The following is a 13,396-nucleotide window of genomic DNA, read 5'->3' as shown; positions in this document are numbered from 1 at the left end:
TCTGTCTAGATTTTTATTAATTAATCGATGTATCAGAAATGATCCAAATCGCCAGTGAATGAACACTATTTTTAGTGAATGAACACAATATAAAACCCAGTCAATGAACAGTTAAATTATTTTATTTAATCAATTTAGAAACCTGAACATTATTCGTAATTAATTATTAATATACATAATATTATCATAATTTTGAAAAAAAAAAATTATAAGCATATAAAAAATGTATAAATAATAAACAATACTGTAGTTCATACTACAATGAAAATAAAAGGCTGCAAAATTATGCCAAAAATAGCTAAATAAATGAGTAAGAATGAATTTTTGGCATAATTTATAATAAATAGTATATCAATAATTACAGTCTTGTTTTTCAAATATTCTTGGTATTTCTTACCCGTCAAGCCAAAAGGCATAGGTTTTATATCTAAACAGTTTTCTTTTTACCTAATGCTATTTCAGGATACTTTAAAAAATTAAGGGGCATCGGGTTTTCTTTCTTAGGAAGAGCAGTAGCTTGATTTTTTTTTGTAGTTGCAAATTATTTGTACCTTGCTTTTGTTATGTGCAAGGTTTTATCGAATATATTTATCTTTAGGTTATATTCCGTTGACTTTAAAGTTTAAAGATTAAAAGTCGGATCCACAGTAAGGTACTCGTCTAGATTGGAATCGGCTGCATTGATGCCATTGAACGTGAGTAGTCAATAGTAGTTCATTCGCTGGAATAGGAAAAAAAAACAGAAATTGAACTGTTAATTTTAAGTCACTAATTTCTAATACACTTTAGTTCATTTACTAGATTTTTCAAAATTTACGGAGGTACCCGTGAATGAATACCCGTTCATTAATTGCATTAAGACATTTTCGTGGGCCAGTAAAGGAACACTTAGTAATTTTGTAAATATCACCAAAACCTGAGTTAAATTAATCTAAATCAAAGAATTAAAGCATGTTCTACAAAAATAATAATTCATTAGATTATTTTAGTGTCAAGAGTAGCCATAGACTCATCGACAAAAACACGTTGTTCTTATCTGAAATCTAATTTTTCTGAAAAAACTACAACATGTGATTTTCATAATACGGCCATGCTGTAACTGGTCCATGGCAGATACAAAGAATTACCAATAACTAACAAAATAATGTTGTTGATCAGAAAAAAATACACGGTTCAGTATAAGTGTATTGTTTTCTTATTTTAGAAGAAAATATGCATTTTGTTCATTTACTGGGGGGTGTGTTCATTCACTGGATGGCTTACCTTATGTATTTAAAATTATATTGTGACTTGGTGTTTGGAGGATTAGTAAATATTGTATGTTATTAGTGTAATTATGAATGGAATAATGTTGGCATTTATTAATGTAAATGTTGGCAACAATGGAAAGCAATATTTTAAATAAAAAATAAAATGGTATTATACAAATGTATATTCTAGTTTTAGTTTGTTAAAATCATTGATTTGCTGCAAGAATGTAACTAATATACATATTACGTTTTGTAAACTATCAAATTTTTGCATATTGATGAAAAACAATTTGATGTGTTCAATTTAATGAATTTTTTCACCATTTTTTCAAAAGCAATCAAATCTAGCACTCATTAATCCGGATAGTTAAAGTTTTACTCTAGTTATTTTCTTTTTTATAATAGATTCTATTGAACTGATGCTGGATGGTGATGGGCCGCTTATTTTGAAAGCAGATGACAGAGTAAGCTCTAACTTCTCTTGCAATGAAATATTAGAAACTGATGGAGAAACCTTGTCATTGATACTAGCAGTTCAGGCAGAACAGAAAAAGACACATCTTTGTCATTACCTTTGGTATTATTAGTCTCTGATAATAATGACACTCTAAATTGCATTCTCTGAACAAACTCCTTTATTTTCTTTCAAAGTAGTCTTCTGGGTGGTGTGTTAAATATTTCACTGTCACTCAAAGCTTGGTAGTGGATTTTGTAAATAAATCACTAGTATTGTCATATTTGTGCGTCACTGAAATACGTCATCGCGAAGAAACTGCCAATTCTGCACCTTAACGTCGAACCATTTTCTTCTAATTTGTGATCTCGCAAATTTGGGAGATCTTGCAATCACAATCTTGCTTTGTTCGGGATCAGAAAATCATCCAGGATCCCGGTTTAATGGAATCTCGGTATACCAAGATTAAAAGCCTTAGCTGCAAGTAGACGAGTCATTTTATTTTATATATTTTATAATCAGTCACCCATTCAAATCATCATAATATTATTTAAATGCATCATGACTTGTCTATTTGTAACATTATGGAGGAAGATACAAAGATGTGTTTTAGTTATTAACTCAAAAATCCTGATTTTTGAAGTTACCTAGTTGTAGTAATTACCCCACGATGTGTGTTTTCAATTGTAATGTTATTGTAGTCTTAATATAACTCAAATTTTACGTATTTCACTACCATTTGCATACAAAATAATAACTTTACTTTTATGTCATAGTACAAAATTAATTTATTTTAATTACTTTGTGATTTCCTCCATTTATAAATAAATAATGATATTGTTTTAAATAGCTCAGTTTTAAAATTATCACTCAGGGACCTCTTGCAGCAAACCAATAAAATGTGTAAACAATATTATAAATATTTGAAGCCATCATTTTGTGATTTTCTATTTTAATTTTCGTCTATTAAACTTTGTTCGCTACAAATAAAATATAATGAAACTAATGCTGACCAGTTTGTAACTAAAACCTATTTCTCTATCTAGGTTCTAACCAAGGTTTAAACCAAGGTTGTTATTACAAAATTGGTCATCGTTAGCTTAATCATTTTGATTGGTGTTTAACAAATTAAAAAATACAATTGATTAATAAATATATCAATAAATCTGTAAAAATGATTTAACTTTTCTGTGATATTACAAATCTCAAATAAGAAATTCTGGAACTATAAATTCGATTCATATAATCCCTTTGTAATTCCTTTGAATAGATTCGTTCTAAGAGGTTTTGTTCAGTAGAACAGATTGCCTACCACCAACATTCAAGTCACTTTAATATTTATTGACAGGCGCCGTGGCGCAGTTGTGTAAATGGGCAACTGTGAAACGGATGTAGCCGGTTCAATTCCTGCCAGTTGCAAGACAAAAATTCCAACAAAGATTTTTTCTCAATTGGTCTGGGGTGTTGTAGTGTATAACTTCCTACCTACTAACACGTCTCTGAAATAGAGGCTTAGCGGGTTATTCATTTTAAAAGAGTTATTAATTTTATTTACAGTTTTTCTGCACATTGATTCATAACTCTGGCAGCACTTTATATAGGCTGTGATATATGTTCGGGGATATGGTTTGTGTTTATTTTTGTAATACATAATTGAATATTCATAATTTCGCTGCCAATCAAATTGCGTACATTTTGTACGGGTGAAGAAACTGGCAAAGTTGATTTTGTAATTAAAAAAATAGTGTCTATGCATGTTGTATTTTGCCATTTAAATTTGACCCTCCATAATTTTCGATAGATTAGACGCTACGTTTTTGTTAATAGTCATAATATCTACTTTGAACATGCATGCATTAATCCTAAACCATTATATATAACAATTTCAAACTTTATGACATTTTTCAAAACATATTTTGCATGTTATTTCCTTTAAACATTTTTATTTATTGTGAAATTTAATGGTGAAGGGATTTTTTTTCATTCAGAATATTTAATTAATAATTTGAATAAATGTATATTTATAAATCTATGATATCTATCTTTAAAACTTGACTCGACCACCATGCATAAAAGTTCAAGAATAATTTAAATACATAATTTAATGAAATATATGATTTGAAAAAACCTCTTACCTAATTTTTGTCACTTGTATGCAAAATCTCACTGAAGATCTTCTCACTTATAATATTTTCCTTATTAAAGCTGCTTCTGAATAAAAAATTAACTTTTAGTAGCATTTTTTATGCTCTATTGTAAAATAAATTGTATTTTTATACGTAAATAATAAAATTATTAAAATTGGTATGATAAAAGCGTACTATTTAAGGTTAAATTTTTTTTAGAATAGACATGATTACTGAGGCAGCGATAAATCTTTTGTTTTACTATGAAAACTGAATTTTAACATTCCATTTTAACATTTTTTTCTCTGCAATTATTATTGTTACCTTTTTAAGTACCTGATTATTAAACACTATTTCTCGGAGAAGAATTCTGTATCTATAAATCAATCTACATATTAAAATATGATTTTCATGTTTCGTTAACCAGTTAAAGAAACTAAATAAATTTGTATATTATTTATTATTATTAGTGGAAAATACTTTGAAAGCAATGCACGACATATATATATATATATATATACATAATTAAAAATACTTTACATACTGTCCATCCGTCCTTTATTCTTTTTCAAGGATTTTTAGAACATATTTGTGTCCTGTATTTTGTTAAAATGTGTCATTTGATTCAATATCGAGAATTAAATTGTAATATATGACGCTATCAATTTATAGTGAAATTTATAAATATAAAGTATTTTCCATTGCATTAAAATACATACTACATATATCATCAAACTACAATCTTAGACTCTGGCATATTTTTTATAATTAAGCATCATCGTCCCATTAATACAGTAATACTTTGACTTTCTCAGACAGAATCGAGTACAGAAGATTTTTAATTATGTTAAAATTATATATACTTCTAGTATAAATATGTATGTTTTTTTATGGTTGAAATTATGTCTAAATTGTTAATTCATTTTTGTTTTATTGTGTGATCAAGTAGAGATGTGATTTGTTGAATGGTCTCAAGTTGGTTCCTCATTAAATATTCTTGATACAGACATAAATGGTTAATGTTCGCTACCGCCTGTTTTTGTTTTTCTGTTATTGCGTTCTTATGATTTACCCAAATATTTCATTTTGAGGGCCATTTTCATAGAGTTGTAAATAACTCACTATTTGAAAATGGGAATCAAGTTGGGGTAGAGTGGGATTCAAACCACGGATCTTTGAGCCGTGAATCCGAGGCACTAGCCGTATAGTGCTGGTTCTTCTTACCTATCCGAATTAAGGTTTCAAACTGATAGTAAGGTATTGCTGTATTTTTAAACTAACATCTTTATTTATAAATTATTACTATTAGCGTATCTTCGTACTTCTGTGGCCTTATGCTGTAATAAATTTGTTTCGTAAATTAATTTGTATCTTATGAGAAGGAACGAGAGAAAAATATGGTTTTAATTGCGTTAGAATGAGATAAATATATGACAAACAATCGAACTTGCGGAACGAATTTGTAACAGAATAAGCCTGCTGAGGTAAATCAGCATTCATGATTTTAATGTTAAGTATGTCTGTGATTCAAATAGGCAAAATAAATATTGTATGTATGTGTTATGTGATAAATGATCTGATATTTTATATTTACATGACAGCTAACTTTGCAGTATTACTCGTGACTCAAAATTTTTTCTTATGAATTTTTATCATGTTCATATATTATTATTATATAGTAATTTTATTGGAAAAATAGAGTATTGTATTTCATGTTGACTAAATCTGATGTTTTATTTTTCTTCACCCACTTATATTTTTATCCCGCAGATGGTCACATCAGCAAATTAATGATTTCAATATAATTTATATGGATAGGGAGAAATTGATCGTTGAAACATTTTTCCATAGATGGCAAAACTTTAGTTCACTCTTTACTGCAACCTCTTTTTACACAGTGGTGATTCTACACAGTACCATGTGAAAAAAAAATATACTAAAAAAGAACAATGCTAAATGTTTTTTTTTTCCTATTTATTGTACCTTACTTATGTAGAAAATGACATCTTATTTTTATTTTAAAAAATCCCAAAAAAGATTATTTACTATCATAGTTTATACGCCAAATAAAAAAAGTAGTGAATTCCAATAATGAATAGTATTATAATACTAACATTCATATACATATTTGGTTCAGCCTTTCTTGCGAGTCATATTCTTGGAGTTATATATAAAATCACTGTATTGTACGTCTGAATTACAGTATTGTATCGAAGATGGTCTAGACTTATTTGTGATCACTTGCACCTGGAGGAATAAGGGCCCAAATGCAATGATTTCACAGTTATGACAGGAAATTCTAATTAAAATGCGTGAGGTAACAAAAATAATTTAACTTGCTATAGGTTAACAAATAACTAAAAAATATATTTATCTTGGAAGATTAAAAGCATTTGTCATCGTTCGCTCTTTCACATAAGCAAGATTCGGTCACTGAATGCTGTATGCATAAAATGCTATTTTTCTGTTAATATTTTTTTTAAATCTTGGGAAAAATGTTTTTTTATTCATGGTAGGTCATCAATAAGACAATTTTTTTTTTGTTTTTTTTCTCTTAATCAAAAATTAAATTAATGACATTCATTCAAAGTACAATTATATAGATTTACATTCAAGACAATCTTTGTTTACTAGTAAAACAAGGGGTTTTAGAAGTAAACAATTAACACAATTATAATTAATAAAATCAATTCTCTTTTTGTGAAAGTAAATGATTTTTAATTATCTGTAGCAATTCTTTTTTAACAGTATCTGATACCAAAGAACGAGCTCTCGGGGTGACTTTAGTCACTAATGTATCAATACTTATGTTTCCACTTTCAGTCTCTTTAACAACATCCCGGCAGAGCAGTCTTACTTGATCTCTCCAACCGCATTCCAAAAGGCGGCGACGCAAGAGTTCTTTAAATCTAAAATATTAATAAAAAATTAGATGCATAATATTTTTTCAATGAAATAATATTTTTAGTCATAATAACAAGGTCGTTTAATGTCAGTTGTGCAACAAAGATGTTTTTAACAGTTTAAAGTTATATCATTATTACAATTTTGCAAAAAAAAGATAACCCAACTGATTTTGATAAAACGCGATAATTATTTAACATTCAACTGTTCGAGATGCAACTAACTGGCTGAGTAAATCTTCTTTTCAATAAGTAAATAAATGCATTCTCAATAATATTTTAGAAGAGCACTTGATTTGACCCTCCAGGGATCTTTTATCGCGATTGGGAATGACTTGAATCAATCAAAGACATCATAAGCCTTATAAAATGCCTGGAATTCCATATTCCCTTGTCAAAGGGCTCTCCATCGAAATATATGTCAATCTTGATAAGATCGATTTTTATTTATGCAGTGTCAGTTATCCAAGACCTATCAAACATAAGTACCTGGTAAAATTATTTTTAGTCGCTAAAATGTTGAAATACCTTTCCCTGTCTCCGGTCAATATAATTCTCTGATTGGCAATCGTATTAAGAGCCATCATTGCGATGTATACAGAATAAGAAGGATTTTTTCGGAAGTTTTCCAAAAATTCAATCTCTGCACGGTATATAATTCGTTTCCTTGCTATTCAACTATGTTGAGATCACAGACTACAGATATCTATATTTGAGATACAAATCTAATGTTCAAAACAACATAAATTCATACTACTGTTATCGATAGGCTTATAAATAATATGTTTTAAAAACTCCAATGCAACACACTTTATCGAGGATTCTTGAATCGATCGAAAATACTTGACAGATATTTTTTTTTAATATTCAGCTTTAAAACCTGTCTCACTGTCTGTGGCCGTGTTTGCAAACGTAAATCAAAGACAATATTTTAAAAGATGAGTAAGTTGTTTTGTTTTCTATCCACGGCCTATGGCACCTTTATACTAATATGAAAATCTGCCTAAGGGAGTGATTATTGTTCTATTATCTTATAAATAAAGTCAGACTTAGGTTTTTTTTTGCATCCAGGGCCAGCCTTTTTTTGCAAATGAAATTATTTTGGCAAATCCTTTTTTGGGCCAGGAGGCCCAATTACAGTGGTGGATTAAATTGTTTATTCCAAAATATTCGATTTAAAAAATAAGTTTTGCACACATTTTTACTAATTTGAGGCTACTTCTCGACTGCATCTAAAAATAAAAATAAGCTTATGGACAAAGAGATATCAAATCTCAATTTGCGATCCAGTCTTATCATATTATCATAAAACCGCGACATATATCAGATCGTAAAACTATGACCATCCTTAGTCTTTACCTCATTTTATTTGAACCGACTGTTTATGAAATTATATTATATTTTACTGTTTCTACGTTAAACGCTCCATAGTTGTAAGACGTGTTATAGTTAAGATCCTATCTCTGCAAACTATATTGATTTAAAGACGAATGAACATAACATCTTATAGTTAGTTTTCGGTGTCATGTGAGGTTTTGCCGATACTTATTTTTTGCCGGATATTTTCCGTACTTTCGAAGGCCTCGTGTGCGAAAACTATAAAGATTGCCGAGTATCTAAAACTATGACTAGATATCCCTGCATGTGACAGCGCTGCGCGTGGTGTTTTAAATTTGGGCTTGTTTGAACACGGCGTGCGCTCAGATCAATTGTATTTCCGGAACGAGTTCGCCAATTTTAGTGATCGAGGTGTCTACGGAGAGCTGAGAACGTGAGTCAAACGTTAATAATACAAGAAATATAAAATGAATACTGGAAAGTAGAAAATATTGAGAATTGTGAAAATTCCGCGACTTTAGAAGAGAAAGAAGGTTGTAAAACCTGGAACTCCTAACAAAATGCGTTTTTTACACGTAATTTCAATGTTGATTTCAACGATCTGAGAAATGATAAGCTGGTTCCATATATGCAACAAGATTACAATCTACCACTTGCACAAACTTCTCCGACAGTAAATATCGCAATCGACTTAACGATTGTTCGTTAACTTATTCCGATGATTATGCCTTACGTTTAGTATTTTAGTTACCATCAACCAATTTTTCATAGATTAGACATTTGAACTAATGATTTTTATGAATAAATATAATAATATAATATTAAAATATAACATTTATTCATAAAAATCATTTGCACAAATGTCTAATCTATGAAGAATTGGTGAAGAAAATTACGATATACATATTTTATGTATGGCGTAATTTTCTTTCTTTCATTTCAACTTTCATTCTGACAAATGAAACAAAGAAGAATCTCCCAATAATGAGGGTAACGTATGAAATTTCGCATTCACGAAATAAAAATCTGAAGGGAGAATAAAAAATGCTTCCTGTATTTTTTCTTACGCTTTGTAGTCAAACATTTTAAAATTGAAATGAGGCCAGATTTTTAACCATCCAAGCGCTCTGTTACTACAAGACGTGTATATCTAGTTCCCATCTATTATAAATTTACCATTTTAGAAAACGGGGAGCTATAAATTTAGTTTTCATCAATTATATGTTTTATTTTTGAAAATATATATGGTTATTCCAGAAAAGATGGCCATAGGGAGAGATAGCCAATCGAAATATTTCCACTTTTTACTTCCAGATTGCTGTCCGTTTTGCTATTAGTCCAAACGCTGTCAACATATCTGAGTCGCAAAAAAAAATTGTTGCAAATCAAAGAAGAAAAAGTGAGTAGTTAGCATTTTATTTTTTGATCATGGTCAAAATTATTTAAGAGCAATTGGTAAGTTTGAATCAACGGATCAAAGAATCAACAATTTAATTGCTGTTGATGTTTGTAGATATATTATTTATTATATTTTAGGCCTAGATTATCTAAGCTAATAAACTTATTTATGCTCTTAGAGTTTATATATCTGTTATACTTTAAGGTTATACTATACACTATAATCCAAATTTACTGGAATAAAAAAAAGTGAGCCATTAATTTCCGATTTGAATCAACTGTAAGCGTTAGGTGCACGAAAACTGTAGTGAATTTGATCAAAAATGTTACCCATGAGGTATCAATATCTTTTGCGACAAAGAAAATAAAAATCGAGTATTATATGCGACGAAAGGTAAATGGAAGAAAGGCAAAAGAAACTCGTCCTAAGTTGTATGGCCATCTTATTTTAACCATCCTGGCCATCTTATCACTAATTCCATAGTTTTTTAGTCAGGTTCTTAAAATATTATTTTTATGGCATCACTGTACGAAAATGGAAGAATAATGAATAAAGACTCGATTAAAAATAAATTACCTGTTTTATTTGTTATAGAGCAGAAAGTATTCAATTCTAAAAAACCATGACCGTCTGTCCTCGAATTACCCTATCAAATTTTTAATTTTATGATCGCCATCAGCTGTGAAGTGTGAACACGATCCTAAATACCAGGAGATATTATGTTTGCCCTTATCTATTGTTCAAACGTCAAACAGAATGTGTCAAAAAATACAAAAATCAGTTTTCGATTGATAATTATAATATACTATTATTCCATATAATTCAGGTCCAGAAAAAAGGGCCGTTACAGAAATGGATATCAATAGTGGTAAATAAAGTACATTCCTTATTTATAAACTATAAATTTATTTTTATTAACTGTTTTACATTTTAATATTTATTTATGAGCGAGTACCTAGTTATTTCAATGCCAAAATCACAAATCATATTTTTTTTAAAATAACACATTAATTTGAGATATTGAGGTTTAAAATTTAAAACTCGTATAAATAAATAAATTTATACTGTATTAAATCAACTTCATAAAATACATACATATTTTTCTTATTATACAATAGTATTCTCTCTTGTTTTGTGTATACTCTTATTTAAATTACCTTTGTTTGTGATGAATTTCAAATTTATCCGAAATGCAGATTCACAATATTTGCCATTGGCTTGACTATTCAATCATTTTAAAAGTTTAAAAACAAATTATACCTACAATTTAGTGCGATGAATATAACACAACGTTTCGTTGATTTCAGATGCGAAATTGGAAAGTCACCAATTCTGTCAAAATGTCTCTGTTTCACACGCTTTAGTGGATGACCAAGGAGATGTTTTTCAATGTGGAAAATGTAATGAAAGCTTTGGAACATTAATGGAATTTATTTCTCACAAGCGTGAACATGTTAGCACAATTCCTTCTCAAACATTAATAAACAATGAACATACAAAACTACTTTCCCAATCTTCAAGTCACATTTGGATAATTGCGTCAGAAGATGAATCAAAATTGGAACAAATGGCTCCTCACAGAAGTGTGCAATTTGTGGAACAGAGCGTGGTTGAGGAACAAACTACCTTGATAGCTGATGAGTTGGAAGATGCACAGTTGACAGTTGATAATCCTTCCAAAGTATCTAATATCCTCACGTGTTCTGTATGTCAGCGTGCCTTTAAAAGACTATCCGATTTATTCCTGCATTTAAGATCCCATACTGGAGATAAACCATTTCAATGTATAGTTTGTGGAAGAACATTTTCTCATAAATCTAATTTAAAGAAACACATGGATTCGCACAGAGTGTGGCCAGATGGGCTGAGTAAGACCCTCCCACAACATGTTGCAGGAAGTGACCTCGGATATAATTGCCCCTATTGCCAAAAATGTCTCAACACTTATATAAACTTAAAAGTTCACCTTAAAGAGCATGGTCACCAAAAAGTATATAAATGTATCCAAAGTAAATGTTTGGCTATGTTTGTGGATCTTGATTCTTTGATTTCACATATAAATATAAGTCACGAAGTTACTGAATATTATTGTCCCACATGTTGCACAAAGTGTTCATCCCTTCCTGAGATATCTAAACACCAGCAGACTCATCATGTTACTTCTGCCAAAGTTGCACCAACTCCTAAATACACTTGCATGTATTGCCACGCAACCTTTAAGAAGCACGAACATTTATCCCATCATCTTTCTACAACAAGTCATGTCAATAAATGTTCTCATTGTAATAAATTATTTACGAGTGAACGATCACTTCGCCGTCACCTTGCCGTTCATGATGAATCCAGAAACATGAGATGTGATATTTGTGGACTGAGTTTTAAAACAAAATCACATTTGATATCCCATTTGTTAACACATAGTAAGGAAAAGAAGTATTCCTGCAGTATTTGTAGTGTTAAATTTTCAAGAAAAGATATTCTTATGCGTCACATTAAAATTCATCAACCGAATAAAAAAAAACCTTGCCCTTTCAGATCTCACCTGGGGTGTAACATGGAATTTACAAGAACCGATAAGTTAAACCAGCACGTTAAAACTCATTCTGTCAAAATTGATTCTAAAAAGAATTCTAGATTAAGTTCTACTCAACTTCAACAAAGCGCTGATCATTCTACTATAGAAATTATTATTGTTCCTCTATTAGATACGCAGTGTACTGATCCTATTTGAGAAATATAATATCATTAACTTTGCTTTTGATGTAAGCTGTGTTGCAGCAGCAGATAAAAAAATAATAATTAAACTCTGTATTTATATTTTGCATTATTGAGTTTTTCTACTATAGATATATTTATATAATATGAACGTATTTATGTTTATTTCAAATCTTTTTTATTGAAATACATACGAGTAGACATAAGATAATTATACATAAAAGAAATATTACGAGCAAATACAAAAATACCACGAAACCACTTTTTGTGGCTTGTTGGTGGAGATTTGCCTATTTAAAATTAATCCTACTTAAAAATAAATATCTACACTATAACAATCAAAGTAAAAAACAAACTTGTATCGGATTAATTTAAAAAATGATTATTACATCAAACCATATTATAAACATCAATTTATATATGAACACATTATTTTATACTCTAATGATGTAAAGGCTCTTGATCGAGTAGCCAATTAAAAAAAAAAGATTTATTCATACAAATTCCAAAAAAATAATAACGTATCCCTAACTCTATGAGCCTAAGACCCTTCTGTTTAGTTGGGATACAACATAATGGAAAGTGGAAGCATGCATATTATTTAAGAATACTAAAAATATAAATTATTTCATAAACGTAAATTTTAATAGACATCTGGACAACGACGGCTTATTTTACTGTAGCTCTCTCTCTCTCTTTGATGGCGCTACAGCCCATATCGAGCTTTGGCCTCCTGCAACTTTCGCCTCTAACTCTTTCAATTTGCCACCTGGAGAAACTGCGCTGCATCCTTTCTCACTTCATCCTCCCATCTCAGCCTGGGTCTTCCCACTAATCTCTTTCCTCCCGGGTGTCCGCTCATTATTGTTTTAGAGACACGTGAGTCAGGCATTCGCTGTACATGTCCGGCCCATCGTAATCTAAGCATTTTACTGTAGCTACATCTATTAAAATATCAGTATCAGGTCAGTTGGAATTAAATAAAAATATTGGGTATGATATAATTTGATGTTTTACTACCATATATATTACAGATTTTAGGGATCACTAAACCATAAATAAAGCGAGTGTTATGATTATGAGTATGACTTTCAAAATGTAATCATTATTTATTGACTAATTAATTTGAAATTTTTATGAAGACCGATACTATTTTATTCTTATTTTTATTATTATTTTGACTTATAACCTTTTCACAATCATGCGATTTT

At 29.8% G+C, this 13,396-nt stretch overlaps 2 protein-coding genes and 1 long non-coding RNA gene across 4 annotated transcripts; 1 reads left to right on the top strand and 2 right to left on the bottom strand.

Annotated features, from left to right (window-relative positions):
• Window positions 1–521: 521 nt before the first annotated feature.
• LOC148275701 (uncharacterized) lies at window positions 522–3,980 on the bottom strand. Its single transcript, XR_015823960.1, has 3 exons — window positions 3,840–3,980; window positions 1,823–2,182; window positions 522–721 (listed from the first exon to the last, which is right to left on the bottom strand). It is a non-coding gene; the product is annotated as an uncharacterized LOC148275701 (long non-coding RNA).
• A 2,323-nt stretch (window positions 3,981–6,303) lies between these two features.
• On the bottom strand, window positions 6,304–7,468 carry LOC148275700 (transcription and mRNA export factor ENY2-like). The gene is made up of 2 exons (XM_088235323.1): window positions 7,262–7,468; window positions 6,304–6,739 (listed from the first exon to the last, which is right to left on the bottom strand). Exons 1-2 carry the CDS (start codon window positions 7,318–7,320, stop codon window positions 6,517–6,519), a joined length of 282 nt encoding a protein of 93 aa, XP_088091449.1. The 5' UTR covers window positions 7,321–7,468; the 3' UTR covers window positions 6,304–6,516.
• Window positions 7,469–10,208: 2,740 nt separating this feature from the next.
• Window positions 10,209–12,294, top strand: LOC148275699 (zinc finger protein 341-like). Of its 2 annotated transcripts, XM_088235331.1 has the most exons (3): window positions 10,209–10,338; window positions 10,778–11,890; window positions 12,006–12,294. In XM_088235331.1, exons 1-3 carry the CDS (start codon window positions 10,323–10,325, stop codon window positions 12,050–12,052), a joined length of 1,176 nt encoding a protein of 391 aa, XP_088091457.1. In that variant the 5' UTR covers window positions 10,209–10,322; the 3' UTR covers window positions 12,053–12,294. The 2 variants fall into 2 exon arrangements, with proteins under 2 accessions (XP_088091457.1, XP_088091456.1); XM_088235330.1 differs by having other exon boundaries at window positions 10,778–12,294.
• The last annotated feature ends 1,102 nt before the right edge of the window (window positions 12,295–13,396 follow it).

Source organism: Micrasema longulum, unplaced genomic scaffold (assembly GCF_059751315.1).
Source record: "Micrasema longulum isolate JH-2025_06_02 unplaced genomic scaffold, ASM5975131v1 h1tg001359l, whole genome shotgun sequence".
NCBI lineage: Eukaryota > Metazoa > Arthropoda > Insecta > Trichoptera > Brachycentridae > Micrasema > Micrasema longulum.
Note: the sequence above shows the minus strand (reverse complement) of the source record. Positions and strands in the feature narration are given on the sequence as shown.

Excerpts from the sequence above, each read along its gene's own strand:
- LOC148275700 (XM_088235323.1), bottom strand. The coding sequence starts at position 7,320 with ATGATGGCTCTTAATACGATTGCCAATCAGAGAATTATATTGACCGGA. Across the intron at positions 6,740-7,261 it reads TTGACCGGAGACAGGGAAAG|ATTTAAAGAACTCTTGCGTC; the intron begins GTATTTCAACAT and ends TTAATATTTTAG.